Genomic DNA, 14851 nt, shown 5'->3' with positions numbered 1-14851 from the left:
TTTTTTTTTTATCATCCAGCTGCTGTTGTATCCCAGGTATTGTTGCAGTGTGCTAGTACATCAGAATCACAAGTAATACTGACTCTACAGCAAATCTGTTTAAGTATGTTTTGCTTTTCTGCAAACTGGGTAAATGTTGAGAAACATCTTTTTAAATTATTTCCAGTTTAATAATACGTTGTTAACACACACAAAAGAGAGGCAGCAGGAGGCCAGGCTTTGTTAACAAGGGTCCTGTATCTTGGAATTTGCTGTCTTGGGTCCTAAATATTGATGTTTGTTCAGGACATATTGCAAATTTCATGTGTTTTACCTAGCTCTGAGAGACCAAGAGAACACTGGAGGAGGATCGTAGTGTTTCTAGCTGTTGTGTTATGAGTTATATAAAAGACTTGGCAAAAAGGGATTCCTGGAGTATCTGTTTGTATAATTCAACTTTTAAAATATTTCAAGTGATGCGTAAAACACAGGTGTCCCCATTTAATATGTGTTTTAAAGTGACAGTAAATTTTTAAAACTGTAAAAGTTAATTTACTTTTTAAAAAAGTCATATTAAAACTAACATCTTGTTTTTCCAGTATGTTTTTTTCATTTCTAAATGTGTCAAATGATTCATTAAAACTTTATCAGAGGTGTGAATATTTTTTTCTAAATCCAATTAACTATAATATATACCCAGTTGAAAACATAGTAATTTGAGGGTTCACTCTCTGTTTTTTGACTCCTGTTTTATTTGGGTGGATAATAAAACTTCAGTGCTTGAATGCTCTTTAACTATGATGTTGATTAATCTTTCATCCGTCTATTAAGTTGTAGCTGTATTCTTGACTAATGAAAATTCAAGATTTTTTGCATTTATTCAACCAAATATGTGAAATAAAAAATTATGGTCTGGGTTCTGCAATCCTTACGCATGTGACTATTACATATTACTCACCCATGAGTAAGGACTAGTTGCATGAATAAAAGTTGGCAGGATTTCCCCTATAGTTATAAACCTTTAACTTAAGCCTATTAGTGCAATTCTTTAAAGAATGTGTTCCTGAAATTTGAGGACATATGTTCCAGAAACATTTTTTGTATTTTTAAAATTCCTTATTTCAAAGGCAGCCCACTGAAGGTCGATCACGTGACGGTGGTTTACGTCTTGGAGAAATGGAACGAGATTGTTTAATAGGTTATGGAGCCAGCATGCTTTTGCTAGAGAGACTGATGATTTCAAGCGATGCCTTTGAAGTGGATGTCTGTGGACAGTGCGGCTTGCTGGGATATTCTGGCTGGTAAATTGACTAATTTTTAATGTTTTCCTGTTTAGAGGGTTTAAATCCTAATCTTATTTTGCATGTTCACTTTAAAGAAAGCCATTGAGTCTTTAAGTTATGAAGCCAACTGATTAACACTTTAAATATATTTCCGGAATAATACTTAACATTTGTGTAGTGCTTTTCATCTTCAAAGTGCTTGGCAAACATTAGTTAACATTTCCATACATTTTAATTAGTTGACATCAGTGACCAGGTAAGTGGGGAGGGAATGCACTCTGAATGGCTCCAGGGATTGGTAAGAGACTATAGAACTCCTCATTATTCAGGCACTGGTTCCTTCTGACTCAGATGGAGCAGCTATCACTGGAACTGGGAAATTAGTTAATAGTCTCTGTGCCAAATTCTGTCCTAATTGAAGTTGAGTTTCAGAGGGTTTAAGGTAAAACAAAGTCTGGCCTTTGTGGACTGACCGCCAAAGTAGAAATAAATATCCATGTGCCAAATCAACTCCCATTGACATTGGAATGAGTCTACAAGCAAACAGCCATCAAATACAGGACTATGTGACACTTTAAAGACTAACAAGATGGTTTATTAGGTGATGAGCTTTCGTGGGCCAGACCCACTTCCTCATTGGGTTCCTAATAAACCATCTTGTTAGTCTTTAAAGTGCTACATAGTCCTGTATTTTGTTTCAGCTACACCAGATTAACACGGCTACATTTCTATCACTATTCAGCCATCAAATAGGAAGTTTAGGGCCTAATGATCTGAGACAAGACTTGAACCTGCCTCTAGAGGTTGAAAATATGGATAGCCTATTACAGACTCCTCAGTCCTTGAATTTCCTCAGTGGATTGCTTTCTAAACTGTATAAAGTATTACGCAGAATGGATGAATGAAGAATGAGAAATGGGAAAGTAGAAATGATAACTGAAGAAGAGTTTGCAGTTCTCCATGTGATGTGTAAGATGAGAGTGAGAGGGAGTAAATACTAAATTTTATGTTGCTGGTTCTTATCTCTGTGTAAAATAATCTGTAGAATATGTGAGAGTTTGATATTAGGCTGTTGAACATAGGGCATTTTCATTCTAATTTATTTGACTTGCCCAGTTGCACAAATGTGCTAAAAATAATTATACAGCAAACAAAAGAAAAACTCCCTAAATTACCATAAAATTCTGTTACCCTGAGTGACCAGTGGTGGGAATATCTATTTAAAGGCTGCTCCACTAATTTCCCATTTCAATTGCAATCTGCACTGCTTTGGTTGCTTATTTGTCTGTGAAGGCCAAAGGCGAGAGAAATATTCAGCATAATCGTACGTTGTATGATTGGGTCTGGGATATTTTTCGGTAATGGGAGAAATCTCAGATGAGAAAACTAAGGGTGAAGGCTCCTTCTCCCTGCAGTATCAGTTTTGAAAATTAGTAGAAGCTGAACAATTGAATGGAAACTGAACAATTAGAAATGTTAAAATTTTGAATCCTCTTGACCACTCTTTATGTAACGCTGTCTCTTCAGTGCTGGTATTCCCCGTGTGCAATCGGGATATAGTGCCCAGTCTTACAAGATCCTGAGTATTCAGTTCCCAATCCAGCAAAGCAAAGGTTTAATTGTAAGCACATGAATAATCTTGTTGGCTTCAATGCGATTATTTAGGAACTTCCAATATTTAAGGATGTGCATGTCTGTAACAGGCCAGAGGGCTTATTATGTTCTAAGATCGCTGCCATAGAAAATGTATTGAAGTGCAGTGGGTTGCAAGAACTATTTGATGATTGCAGCAGAGCTTCATGTGTAAACCAGCAATTACTTTGTTTATTTGTTGTTTCCCTAGGTGCCATTACTGCAAATCGTCATGCCATGTATCGTCCCTGCGCATTCCATACGCCTGTAAGCTGTTATTCCAAGAACTTCAATCCATGAACATTATACCCAGGCTAAAATTGGCTAAGTACAATGAATGAGCAAAAAACCCAATTTTGAACAAGAAATAAAGAAGTGTGCAGAACTGGAAGGGATTTCCGTGACAAGGAGTGACTTTTATAACTGAGGAGGGGGAAGACTGCTGATGAATTCCTATTGTTTTCCCCCTGTTATTCTAAGTTAATTGGGAGACTGTGCTGGAGCGAACATCATGAACAATTGGTGGGGACTCAAGCAGCCTGGGTGAATGAGGTGTATAGTAATCTTGTAATAAGCCCCTGCTCCAGCAAAGCACTGCACATGAATAACTTTTAAGCATGTAATAGTCCTGCATTCAGGATGCAAGTGCTTTGCTGCATCACGGCCTAGGTTTGATGAACTCCAGTGGTTTATCCATATTGCTTAAACATTAGTTTAATTTTCCAGACAGGGTATAAAAGACTAATAAACTTGTTTTCAAGTATATTGCCCATGTTTTGTTTTCATAACCCAGTATTAACATTGTAAAGTTGGTAAGTATCAGAGGGGTAGCCGTGTTAGTCTGAATCTGCAAAAGCGGCGAGGAGTCCTGTGGCACCTTATAAACTATAGTTTATAAGGTGCCACAGGACTCCTCGCCGCTAAAGTTGGTAAGTACATTGCTGAATTATCCTGCCGATACTGGAGCAGTTATCGACACTCTTTAGACAGGTTGGAGAGACTGAACACGCTTTCGGAAAACCTTCAATTCAACCTTTTTGAACAATATTTTCCTAAGCAAATAAAGAAAAGTTTCAGGTGTCTGAGGTGTAATACAAGTAGAAGGTCAAATGCTGCCTTCCAATAGGCATACGCAAATTTCAGTGATATTTGAGAGTTGACTGCATGTATATATCTGAGAATAGAATTTGGTTTGTAGAAACAGACTAATATTTTGATTCTTATTAAGTACAATATTTTAGTTCATAGGATCTTGCCTCTTCCAAAGTTTGAAGGCCTGAAAAGACGGGTTATAATACTATAGCCAATTATAGTCTCCCAGTACTTGTTTAAAAGAGAAAAAATTGGATTTGAAAATTAAACTCAACAAAGCTTTAGAAATTGTACTGTAAATGACAGTCCTGCACTGGCAGAGACAGACTTGAGACTGAGGAAGTTCAGCAATGGATGTAAGTACCTCTTAATTTTAAGCACATGAACAGTCCCATTCAAGTCAAAATGAAGCATGGACACTGTTGGATCAGTTTCAAGGTGTATCAGGGAAAAATAGCCGGGCAGTCTGGATCACAAGCAAGAAAGTAAAATACTATCTGCATGCTGGAGATCTTGAGACACCTCCACCTCCTAAATAGCGAAGAAGTTTCAATAAACGTGACTTCCTTATTTTCTTGCTTAATGGCTCTGCCTTTGGAGGGAGGGGCACAGTGAGAAGTGTAGGTATCCAGATTTTCTGATGAGGTGCTACTGAACTGACTCACTATTTTTAGCTGCTTCCCAAACATTTAGATGAGTAGCTTTGTGTCTGAGTTAATGAACCCAGTCTGATCAATAAGACACACAAATGCGGGGGTGGGTCTCTCCTTCTCTTTGCTGCCAGACCAATAACAATCTAGATAATTCAGAGACCCGCACTTGGACGTGGAAAGGTTTTTTTTCAGTCACCGACAGTGTGACCCGAACAACAAGGTGCTATTAACAAAAAGTGGTGGCATATACAGAATTGTATAACCCCCTTTTTTTGGGAAGGGGGATATACAATTCTGTAACTTGAGAGCACTGCTCTATCCAAATTACCTTCCTGATAGCAGGCTGTGATAAGAGGGTGGAAAATTAACTAAAAGTACTGGCCAAATAATTGCACCTATGTTGTTCCCAGAGACTGCCAAACTGAGGCTCTGGTGGACCACCAGAGGGAGTGAGCTTCAAGTGCTAGGGCCTTCCCCAGAGACAGATCTAACCTGGGTCCTGGAAAATAGGTGTTCATGCTGCCTACTACTCCTGTCTTAACTGCTCTGCTGGGACTGATGAATTACAAGCCATTTGGGGCCTAGAAGCTTATAAGCAACATCTAAAATTACTCTGGCTACCTGTTGATGTGCAGGTGCAGAGAAGGGAGCAAAGGAATGTGTTCATTCCTATTCAAAAAACAGGCTTCTGTATGACCTTGAAAGGTAGCCCTAAGAGCATGCTGCAGCTGTTGAGCTTAGAGATAGCAAAGGCATGGGATAATGATTCTGAGGCCTGTGCTAACGAGGAAAGATGGGAAGCCAAAGATGAGGAGAAAATGCAGTACAGACCCCATTAGCTATCAGAATCTACCTTGGTGCATCCAGTAGGATACAGAGACTGTCAACTGTTGTGGCAATCGACAGATGTGTCTGGAGATTGTATGGATACTGCCTCCCTTAATTCCACTAAAAGTATTCCCCAACAATAAGTAACTGCCACTGTCTTCCCTAGGCAAAGTCTAACTCAAATTTTTCATCCACATCTGCCACTCATGCAGTGAGAGAGTAATAAGACTGTAGAATCCAGATGAATTCAGTACTTAGTATTACCTATGTTCACACCATATGTTTTAAGAATGATTACCTATGTTATTGACCTAGTTGGTCATTTTTGAATGATACATGGTGTTCTGTGTGATATCAACGCTGCAGAGCACATATATAAAAAAACAGTGTGAGAACTATTTATAGAGTAATGTCTTGGATATGCCCATCTGGGTAGAAGTGCAATGGTAAAGGATCCGAGCCCCTTGCCCTGAGAAAAACTCTGCTTTGAAATAAGCCTTCCTTTTCTCCCCACCCCCGCCCCCCTCAAATTGCTACATGTACTTTCAACTGAGAATTTCATCTCTGCAGAGCTGTGGAACTAGCATGTGGTATTCAAAAAGGAATTTGAAATGCTGAATCTGTCCACATTCTGCAGGTCGATCTTCCCTTTGTAACGTGAAATGCCATCACACGCCATTCTAATGTCAGCTGATGATTCTGGTGCTATGACTGGGCTTCCTCAGAGCAGACATGCAATGACTTTTTGTCTGATCACCAAAGGAGCTGTAATGTTCTAAACAAATACTTGATCCTAGGTCTTTCACCCATGGTATTGTGGTTAAGAAACTGTGCCGTAAAGTTTTAATTCCATTCCAGCTTCTTTATTTGTTCCTGCTTGGTGTCCAGGAGAAGTTTTTTTACTAGAAGTACTATTCAACATGAAGGTCACTGCTATTACTCCCAGCTGGAATGTTGAACACAATCCATTTTCTAGCACAGCCAAAGGCATATTTTGCTACTAGATCAGATAGCTACCCTATGCATTATTTTATATCATCCCATTTATTTTGTGAATAGAAGGATTCAACCGTATTAAAAATGTAGAATTGTTAAATCTAGTTTCCAGCCCAGACTTCCATAATCAACTTTATTTTTCCACTGCAAAACAAAGTCAACATGAATTAATTGAAAACCATCCCTTAAAATACCATAAATATCTTGCCATGCTATGTAATTATGAAGAATAGAAGTAAATAAGGAAGGTGATGAGAGAGGTTTTTAGGTGTATTTTGTTTATAAAGTCCTGAACTTGTAGCCATAATTGAAGCTGGATTTCAAGGGTGTCATTTCAGGAGGGCAGAGCGGAGGCTATAGCTGTGTCTGCCGGAATGCTGCTTGCTCTTCTTCCCCTTCCCCTGACTATCCGGGAGCGAGGGAAAAGTACACAGCTTGCGTGCATTCCTCTCCCGCCCGGCTGGTGAGAGGAGAGGGCAGAGATGTGACTCAAGTTACATATTTTCCTCATGTTTTCTGATCATGAGAGCAAGAGAGAGAAGAGCAAGCAGCATTCCAATGCATACGGCTGTAGACCCTCCCTCCACCACTACCGCCTGCCCTCCCAAAATGGTGCCCTTGCTGGGTTTAGCTAATCACTTGTTCATACTCAAGAAAAGCAGCTTCATTTTAGGGTCATTCTGGTTATTTAAAGCATCTATATAAAACATTTCAATAATATAAATGCTCCCAAACACTCCACCATTGTGCTGCTGCATTGTAGCCAGAAATAAATTAACTACAGATTGAATCTCTCTAGTCCAGCACCCTTGGGACCTGACCGGTGCTGAATCAGAGAATTTGCCATATCAGAGAAGATTTAATATTGTCTAGCAGCATTACCAACACTTCTACTGTTTATTGGGTTCTTAGAAGACAGTTAGCTCTAATTAAACCCTAAATAACAGCCCAGAACACTGAGAGCCAGGTCTGGTGGCTACAAACAGACATTATGGGACCACAGGAAACTTGGCCACGCCCATGATAAGCAGACATTCGGCTAACTAAAATCATGCCGAGCCACAGATGTTGCCGGACCAGTGTGTGCCGGATTATAGAGGTTCAACCTGTATAAAGAAAAGTGAAACTGAATAGCCTTGTTTCATCATTCATGCCAGATGTTGTATAGAAAATGCAAATATATAGTAAAAATATTTTCTTAAAATATTTTAAAATCTAAATTGCTAATAACATTAAGTAAAATTGTATGTTTTTAATGTCTTCAGACATTATAAGGACGGAAGGAATCATTCTGATCAACTAGTCTGATCTGCAGCGAAACATAGGCTATAGGACTTCCTGAATTAATTCTTTTGAACTAGAGAATATAAGAAAAATATTTTATCTTGACTTTAAAATGTGCAGTGATGGAGAATTCAGCACAGCCCATGGCAAATTGTTCCAAATGGATGCAAGGGTCCTTTTAAATCTATATGTGGGCTATGTAACTGGACTGCAGCAACACCTACAGAATATGTTTAACTTTTCTACTTCTAAGCCCAGGAGAACCGTGTATAAAACACACACACACATTCTTGTCCTGATGAGAAGTTGAAAATTGCCTTCAATAATAACTTGAATTTCTTGATTTAAAAATGAAATGGTAAAATCTGGCCCCTTTCGCCCCAGAGGTTTTCCAAACAGCAATAAAAATCTGTTTAAAAATGTAATGCTTATTTCAAGGACTGCACATGCTCCTGTCCCTGGGATTCAAGCCGCCATATGCTTCATGGGGCAAGCAGATGTCAGTGAGTGACCCAGGTACTAGCTGTCCAAAGTGCCTGAGGGAGTCTCCCATTAGAGAGAAGTGCCAGATCTGTAGGGACTTCCAACCTCGCACAAGAAAGAATCGTGACTTTCAACTGAAGGCCATTCTTATGGAGGTGACTCTCAGGCCAGGCTTGGGGTGCTCTGAATTGGCACCGAACACAACATCCGTGCAAAGCACTCCCCCAGCACTGTTGTCCTTCAGCATGATATCGAACAGTGCAATGCTGAGTACAGTAACAAGTTAGTTATATCCTCCAATGTTCATCTATCCCGCCTTCCCACCTCTTCCCCTTTTAGGGGTCCTTCTCATGGGCAGCTTCTCACCCATATGGAGGGGGGAGGGGCCATATAAGAGGTTCCTCAAAGTTTTGAGAGGAAAGGAGTTTTACTCCTGATGTTTCCTAACTTTGAAAGCCAGGGGAAGGGCATGAACAGCCCATTCTGGACCTGTGTCACCTCCACATGAGCTCCCTGCCGCCATCTTTCCCTCAATAGATCCCTGTACACCACCCTCGACCAAAAGGATGATTATTTCCACATCTTTCTCTTTTGCAGTCAGAAAAGATTTCTCAGGTCTGTAGCTTGTCAACTCCACTACCAATTCACCACTCTTCCTTTGGCTACTCAGCTGCCCTACCAGTCTTCACAAAGCGTATGACAGTGGTAGCAGCCTTCTTCACTGAAGCATGCAAATCTACTCGTACCTCAGCGACTGGCTGATCAAAGGTCAGTTGCAGGAGCAGGTCCGGTACAGCATCAGCACCACCACAGCCACCTTCCAGGTGCTGGGTTTGTTGAAAACAAGCAGAGGTCAGCCCTGGTGCCAGCTCAGAGAATAGAGTTCATTAGAGCAGGGCTGGACTCAGCCCAGGCCGAAGCCGCCTCTACCAGATTCTGAGCTGTATATGGCCTGATTTCCCAGGTCACAATCCACCCAGTAATGACTGCTCAGATTTGCCTCAAACTACTGGGACACATGGCAGCATGCACGTTCGTGATGCAAGGCTGTGCCTCAGACCCCTCCTGATGTGTCTGCTGTCAGTCTACTCCCTGAGCAAACACCACCTGGACTTAATACTCGCAATTCTGCCTCCAATCCTTGCTTTGCCGACCTGGTGGAGAGACCCAGAATCTGTAATGGAAGGGGTATCCTTTGCTGCCCCTCAGCTGTTGAGACTACTAGTTTTGGACCTGTCAGATCTGGGATGGGAAGCCCACCTTGATAGTCTCAGGACTCAGGGCTTCTGGTCCCAGAAGAAGCCAGACATTCCTTCTCCAGAGCTCCAAGTGGTGCAGGTCCTGAGAGGCAACTCTGCTTCAGTGTTTCACATCAAGCAGAGAGACTCTCCATCTCTGGTCCTGTGCCAGGAAGCTCTGACTGTGGGTCTTAACTGTGAACATGCCATTCACCTTGAGGCATCACAGCTCCCCAGGGCTCAAAATGTATTGTCTCAGCAGATCCTTTGCCCCTCGACCAGAGGTCCACAGTGTCATCTTCCAGAGGTGGGAGTCTCCACTGCCAGACAAAACAGGAAATGCCATCCATCCTCTTCACTGCACAGGCACAGCATGGGCTCCCTCACTGATGCCTTACTGCTCTTGTGAGCCTACGGCCTGTGGTATGCCTTCCCGCCCACCCCTTTGGTTCACAAAGTCCTTCTAAAAAACAAATGGAACAAAGTGAAGGCTAGCCTGATAGCACCGGCATGGCCATGCCAGCACTGGTTCAGAAGGCCTCTGGGTATCTTAGTGGCAGCTCCACTCCCACTTCCACTCTTTGCACACTTGATTTCACAAGACCATGGCTGGTTTCTTCACCTCCTTGCACCCGACTGCATGGTTATTGTATGGCTGAACCCTGAAGGGGACAGGCCTACTCATATCAGCTTTGACAGATCTTGCTAAGTAATAGAAAGCCTTTCATTGGGCTATCTACCTGGCCAAGAGGAAACATTTCACTTGGGCCTCCAAACAGATCTTTACTGCAGTCTGTCTTGGGCTATCTGTTCCACCTAAAGCATCAGGGTTTGGCTCTTTCAGCTATTAAGGTTTACTTGGCAGCCAACTCTGCCTTCCATCTTCCAGGGAATGGCAAATCACTGTTCTTCAACGAGATAACGGTCAGGTTTCTTAAGGGGCTGGAGAGACTCTACCCTCAGGTTTGCAAACTGATCCCTCCATGGGACTTTAATCTGGTCCTGTCAAGGCTCGTGGTAGTCCCCCTTCAAGTCATGAACATCATGCTCCCTGCAGATTATCTCCTGGTATGTCATCTTCCTGGTGGGGATTGTCTCAACTAGGTGGGGCTCTGAGTTCAAAGCCCTTCCATCAGAATCCCCCTAGAGAGTGTTCTTCATAGACAAGGTCCAGCTGCACCCCAAAGGTGTTCCTACCAAAGGTGGTGTTGCAATTCCACAATTACCAGGTTATTTTTTCTTTGTCTTCTTCCCAAAACCTCACAAGACCACTGAAGAACATCTGTTTCATATGCTGGATGTAGGGTGGGCCCTTGCCTTCTATGTTCAGAGAACTAAGTCCTTTCACAAGTCCACACAACTCTTTGGAATAGTAGCATAAAGGATGATAGGGCTGCCTGTGTCATCCCAAAGAATTTCATCCTGGATAATCGCCTGTATCCAGGCTTGCTATAAGTACACAAAAGTTCACCTCTGGCCATCATGACCACTTGTTCCACGCGAGCCCAGGCTTCATCAGCAGCATTCGTTGAGCTGGTACTGATTCGGGACATCTTCAGGGTCACAACCTGGTTTTGGGTGCATACCTTCCCATCCCACTGCATCATCCCATCATCCCCCACCAGGCTCGAGACACTGCTGGTTTCAGAAGTGCAGTGTTACATTCAGGTTGTCTATGATCTCTGAACCCGCCTCCAAATATCCTGCTTGGGAGTCACTTAGCATGGTGCGGACATGAGCAAGCAACTGAAGAAGAAAAATTGTTACCAACCTTCTGTAACTGTTGCTCTCTGAGATGTGTTGTTCATGTCCATTCCATGAATCACCCTTCTTTCCCTCTGTCGAAGTTACTAGCAAGAAGGAATTGAGAGGGTGCCATACATGTGCATGACTCCAGAGGGAGCTAGAGCTGGTCCTATGGGTACCACTAAGGCAGACTAGAGTGTCATTAGTAGGTGTCAGTGCAATTGTGATGCCTTCAAAGTGACAACAAAGATTCTTCAGTATGAAAGACTTTTATGGTGCTTGTGTAAACTGCTAACTAGAAACACCAAAACTCTCTTCTTTTTACAGAAGTCTTTCTGGTTTCAATGAAAAAATGAGGGATATATTATTTTCAAAAAAAGATCTGTCTTTATCTCATATAGATATCCTGATCCTAGATAGCAACTCTTGTGTCAGAAATCCAGACAAAACTTCATTTAACCAAAACATGGATGAAAATGGAAATGCTTCAGGCAGAAGCCTAAATCATGTCACAGAATCAGTGTCAGACATGTCTGAAATTCAAAAAGAGCAGATGACACATTGGAATATCTTAAAGCCCATGAAATCTCCAAAAAGACAGCAAGATCTGGCTGAAGGAAAGCCCAAAAAGAATTAAGCCAATTTTTAATGAATTCTGAAGATGAGCCACATCTCACTAAAAAACCAAAACATATTAAACTACTGGGATCCCGCAAGCTGTATCAACTGGCAAACACTGTACTGGCAGTTGCAGCAACGCAAGTGAGTTTTTGAAAGAACATTTTCAGGGCTCAAATGTATCCTTTCGTCACAGAGGTCCAACATGACAGACAAGATATTAGATGTTATTTTTGTTCACTCAGAATGTTTATTCATTTTTGATAACACTAAAACATTAGGAAAATGCTTTATGGCAGTGGGAGCCAAATTTAAGGGAAGTTGCTTCCTCAGCTGGGTTGACACAAGGCAGTATAAGTCGATTTGCCCATGTGGTGTAGACAGGCCTGAGTTAATGATGCGGTGGCTGCACAGGAAGAATAGACACCATCCCCAAGCTCCCTGCCACCCGGTTATGCTGGCCTTAGGAGCCAGAGTTGGGGCAGGATTCCTTTGCTGCTAAGATAAGTCCAACTCCGGATGCCCACAGAGCTGGTCTGGAAGAAGGAGAGAGCTAAGTTCACACTGCACTTTGCACTAGGAGAGGGCTCTTTTGGGGGACTGTGGGAGAGACCCGGGACTGCGGCAGGGCTCGCTCTGCTCTATTCAGGCTCTGTGACACCTAAGCAGCAGAAAAGGGAGAAGAGAGTAAGCCCAACTCCTGTCCAGGCCACAGTTCCTGTGGTCCAAACGCTAGCAGCTACTTTGCATGGTTATGTCTACACCAGGCAATCATTTCGAAATACCTTATTTTGACACAACTCCCGAAATAACTATTTTGAAATAGTGCATCCACACTATAGGGAAGCCTGGAAATTAGTCCGAGGCAGGCTCCCCTAATGTGGACATGGTACTTCAACTTTACAGCCCCAGGAAGCACTGGTGAGTAATTACGTTGAATGACTCTGGGGAGTAGTTATTTCAAAATAACCACAGTGGAGCTTCCACACAAACGCTATTTCAAAATAAACATTATTCCCCATGGAAAGCAAGAGTTATTTCAAAATAACCCAGCCCCTTATTTTGAAATAGCGGGCTTTGTGTTGTGGCTGTGTATGTCACCGCCCCGCCCCTCCTCCCCAGCGGCGGCCCGGCTGAGCGCGCAACACTCAGCCCAGCCGCCACGGAAGGAGGGGAACGGGAGCGGGGCGGTGACGTACACGGCCAGGGGGCATGGCTGTGTTCGTCAGCGTTACAGACGCACAGACACTGGGCTACTATATATCTGATAGAAGTGGTTTGTTTGTGTAAAGCAGGATTCATCACTGTAAGATTTATCCTAGAAACAACAATATCCGTGAACTCTCTTACAAATCCAAGGTACAATTTGGTTAGAAAAATAGTGGATTGGATCTGCTTTTGCAGCATGATTTCTATATGTCTCGTGAGCTTGCCTACAGCTAAAGAAAATAATTAATTTATCCATACAAGCTTTAGCACATGTTTGATATTGAATTAACATCAAATCAAAGTATTCATGTTCTCTATAGTGTAGGATTCTTGTCATTTAGCCATGAAAGCAATATGGCTGTGCACCTCAGTTTCCCTTTTCATACGGCACCTCAGTTCTGGAACGTTGCTTCTCATCTGAGACATTCCAAGAATAGTTACAGGCACCAGCTAAGAAATATCAGTACAGGCAGTCCCCGGGTTACGTACAAGATAGGGACTGTAGGTTTGTTCTTAAGTTGAATCTGTATGTAAGTCGGAACTGGCCAGTTCTGACTTGGGGTTCTTAAGTTGAATCTGTATGTAAGTCGGAACTGGCCAGTTCTGACTTACATACAGAATCAACTTAAGAACCCCAGGCGTCCCCAAGTCAGCTGCTGCTGAAACTGATCAGCAGCTGATTCCAGGAAGCCCGGGGCAGAGCAACTCTGCCTGGGGCTTCCTGTAGTCAGCGCTGGTCAGTTTCAGCAGAAGCTGACTTGGGGACGCCTGGGGCAGAGCAGCTGGGGTGCTACTGGACCAACCCAGCAGCACCCCATCTGCTCTGCCCCAGACGTCCTGATTCAGCAGCTGCTGAAACTGACCAGCAGCGGCTGAATCAGGACCTGGGGCAGAGCAGCTGGGGTGCTGCCGGGTTGGTCCAGAAGTGCCCACGGGCGCTGCAGGACCAATCGGCAGCGCCCCAGCTGCTCTGCCCCAGAGTCCAAAACAAAAGCCTGGTCTGCTGGGGGGGGGGGGGGGGAGAGCACACTAGCTGCGCCCCCTCCCCCCAGCAGACCAGGGACACGGGGAGCAGAGCCGCAGCAGCAGCGGGGTGCCGCGCCTCTGAGGCTTTGCCAGCGCAAAGCCTCAGAGGCGCGGGGAACCGCCGCTGCTGCCGCTTTGACTGAAGCGGCAGCAGCGGCGGTTCCCCGCGCCTCTGAGGCTTTGCTCTGGCAAAGCCTCAGAGGCGCGGGACCCCCCCGCGCCTGCGGCTTCAGTCCGGGTGCCTGTGGTCTGCTGGGGACCGTCCCCAGCAGACCACAGGCACCGGGTCTCATGCGGCAGCAGCGGGGGTTCCCGCGCTTCTGAGGCTTTGCTCTGGCAAAGCCTCAGAAGCGCAGGAACCCGCCCGCTGCTGCCGCTTGGGTCCTGGTGCCTGTGGTCTGCTGGGGACGGTCCCCAGCAGACCACAGGCACCGGCACCCAAGTGGCAGCAGCAGCGGTTCCCGCGCTTCCGAGGCTTTGCTCTGGCAAAGCCTCAGAAGCGCGGGAACCCGCCCGGTGCCCCTGGTCTGCTGGAGACGGTCTCCAGCAGACCAGGGGCACCGGAGCAGCTTACGAACGGGGCTTTCTCGCCCCGACTTCCGGGGCGAGAAAGCTCCGTTCGTAAGTGCGGATCCGACGTAAGTCGGGGACTGCCTGTAGTACAAACTCTTTTAATATAGTGTTTTTATGTGCCGGTCCCCAGCAGACCACAGGCACCGGCACCCAAGTGGCAGCAGCAGCGGTTCCCGCGCTTCCGAGGCTTTGCTCTGGCAAAGCCTCAGAA

The 14851-nt window shown here is 44.1% G+C and overlaps 1 protein-coding gene across 1 annotated transcript in view; it reads left to right on the top strand.

Annotated features, from left to right (window-relative positions):
* POLR3B (RNA polymerase III subunit B) overlaps window positions 1–3657 on the top strand; it is a 121445-nt gene extending 117788 nt beyond the window's left edge. The window contains exons 27-28 of the mRNA XM_075938432.2: window positions 1107–1280; window positions 3106–3657. Coding sequence (XP_075794547.1) covers window positions 1107–1280; window positions 3106–3235 — 304 coding nt within the window. The 3' untranslated portion in view covers window positions 3236–3657. The remainder of the gene's footprint in view (window positions 1–1106; window positions 1281–3105) is intronic.
* Window positions 3658–14851: the final 11194 nt, after the last annotated feature.

Source organism: Pelodiscus sinensis, chromosome 1, assembly GCF_052426305.1.
Source record: "Pelodiscus sinensis isolate ZL-2025 chromosome 1, ASM5242630v1, whole genome shotgun sequence".
Lineage (NCBI taxonomy): Eukaryota > Metazoa > Chordata > Testudines > Trionychidae > Pelodiscus > Pelodiscus sinensis.
Note: the sequence above shows the minus strand (reverse complement) of the source record. Positions and strands in the feature narration are given on the sequence as shown.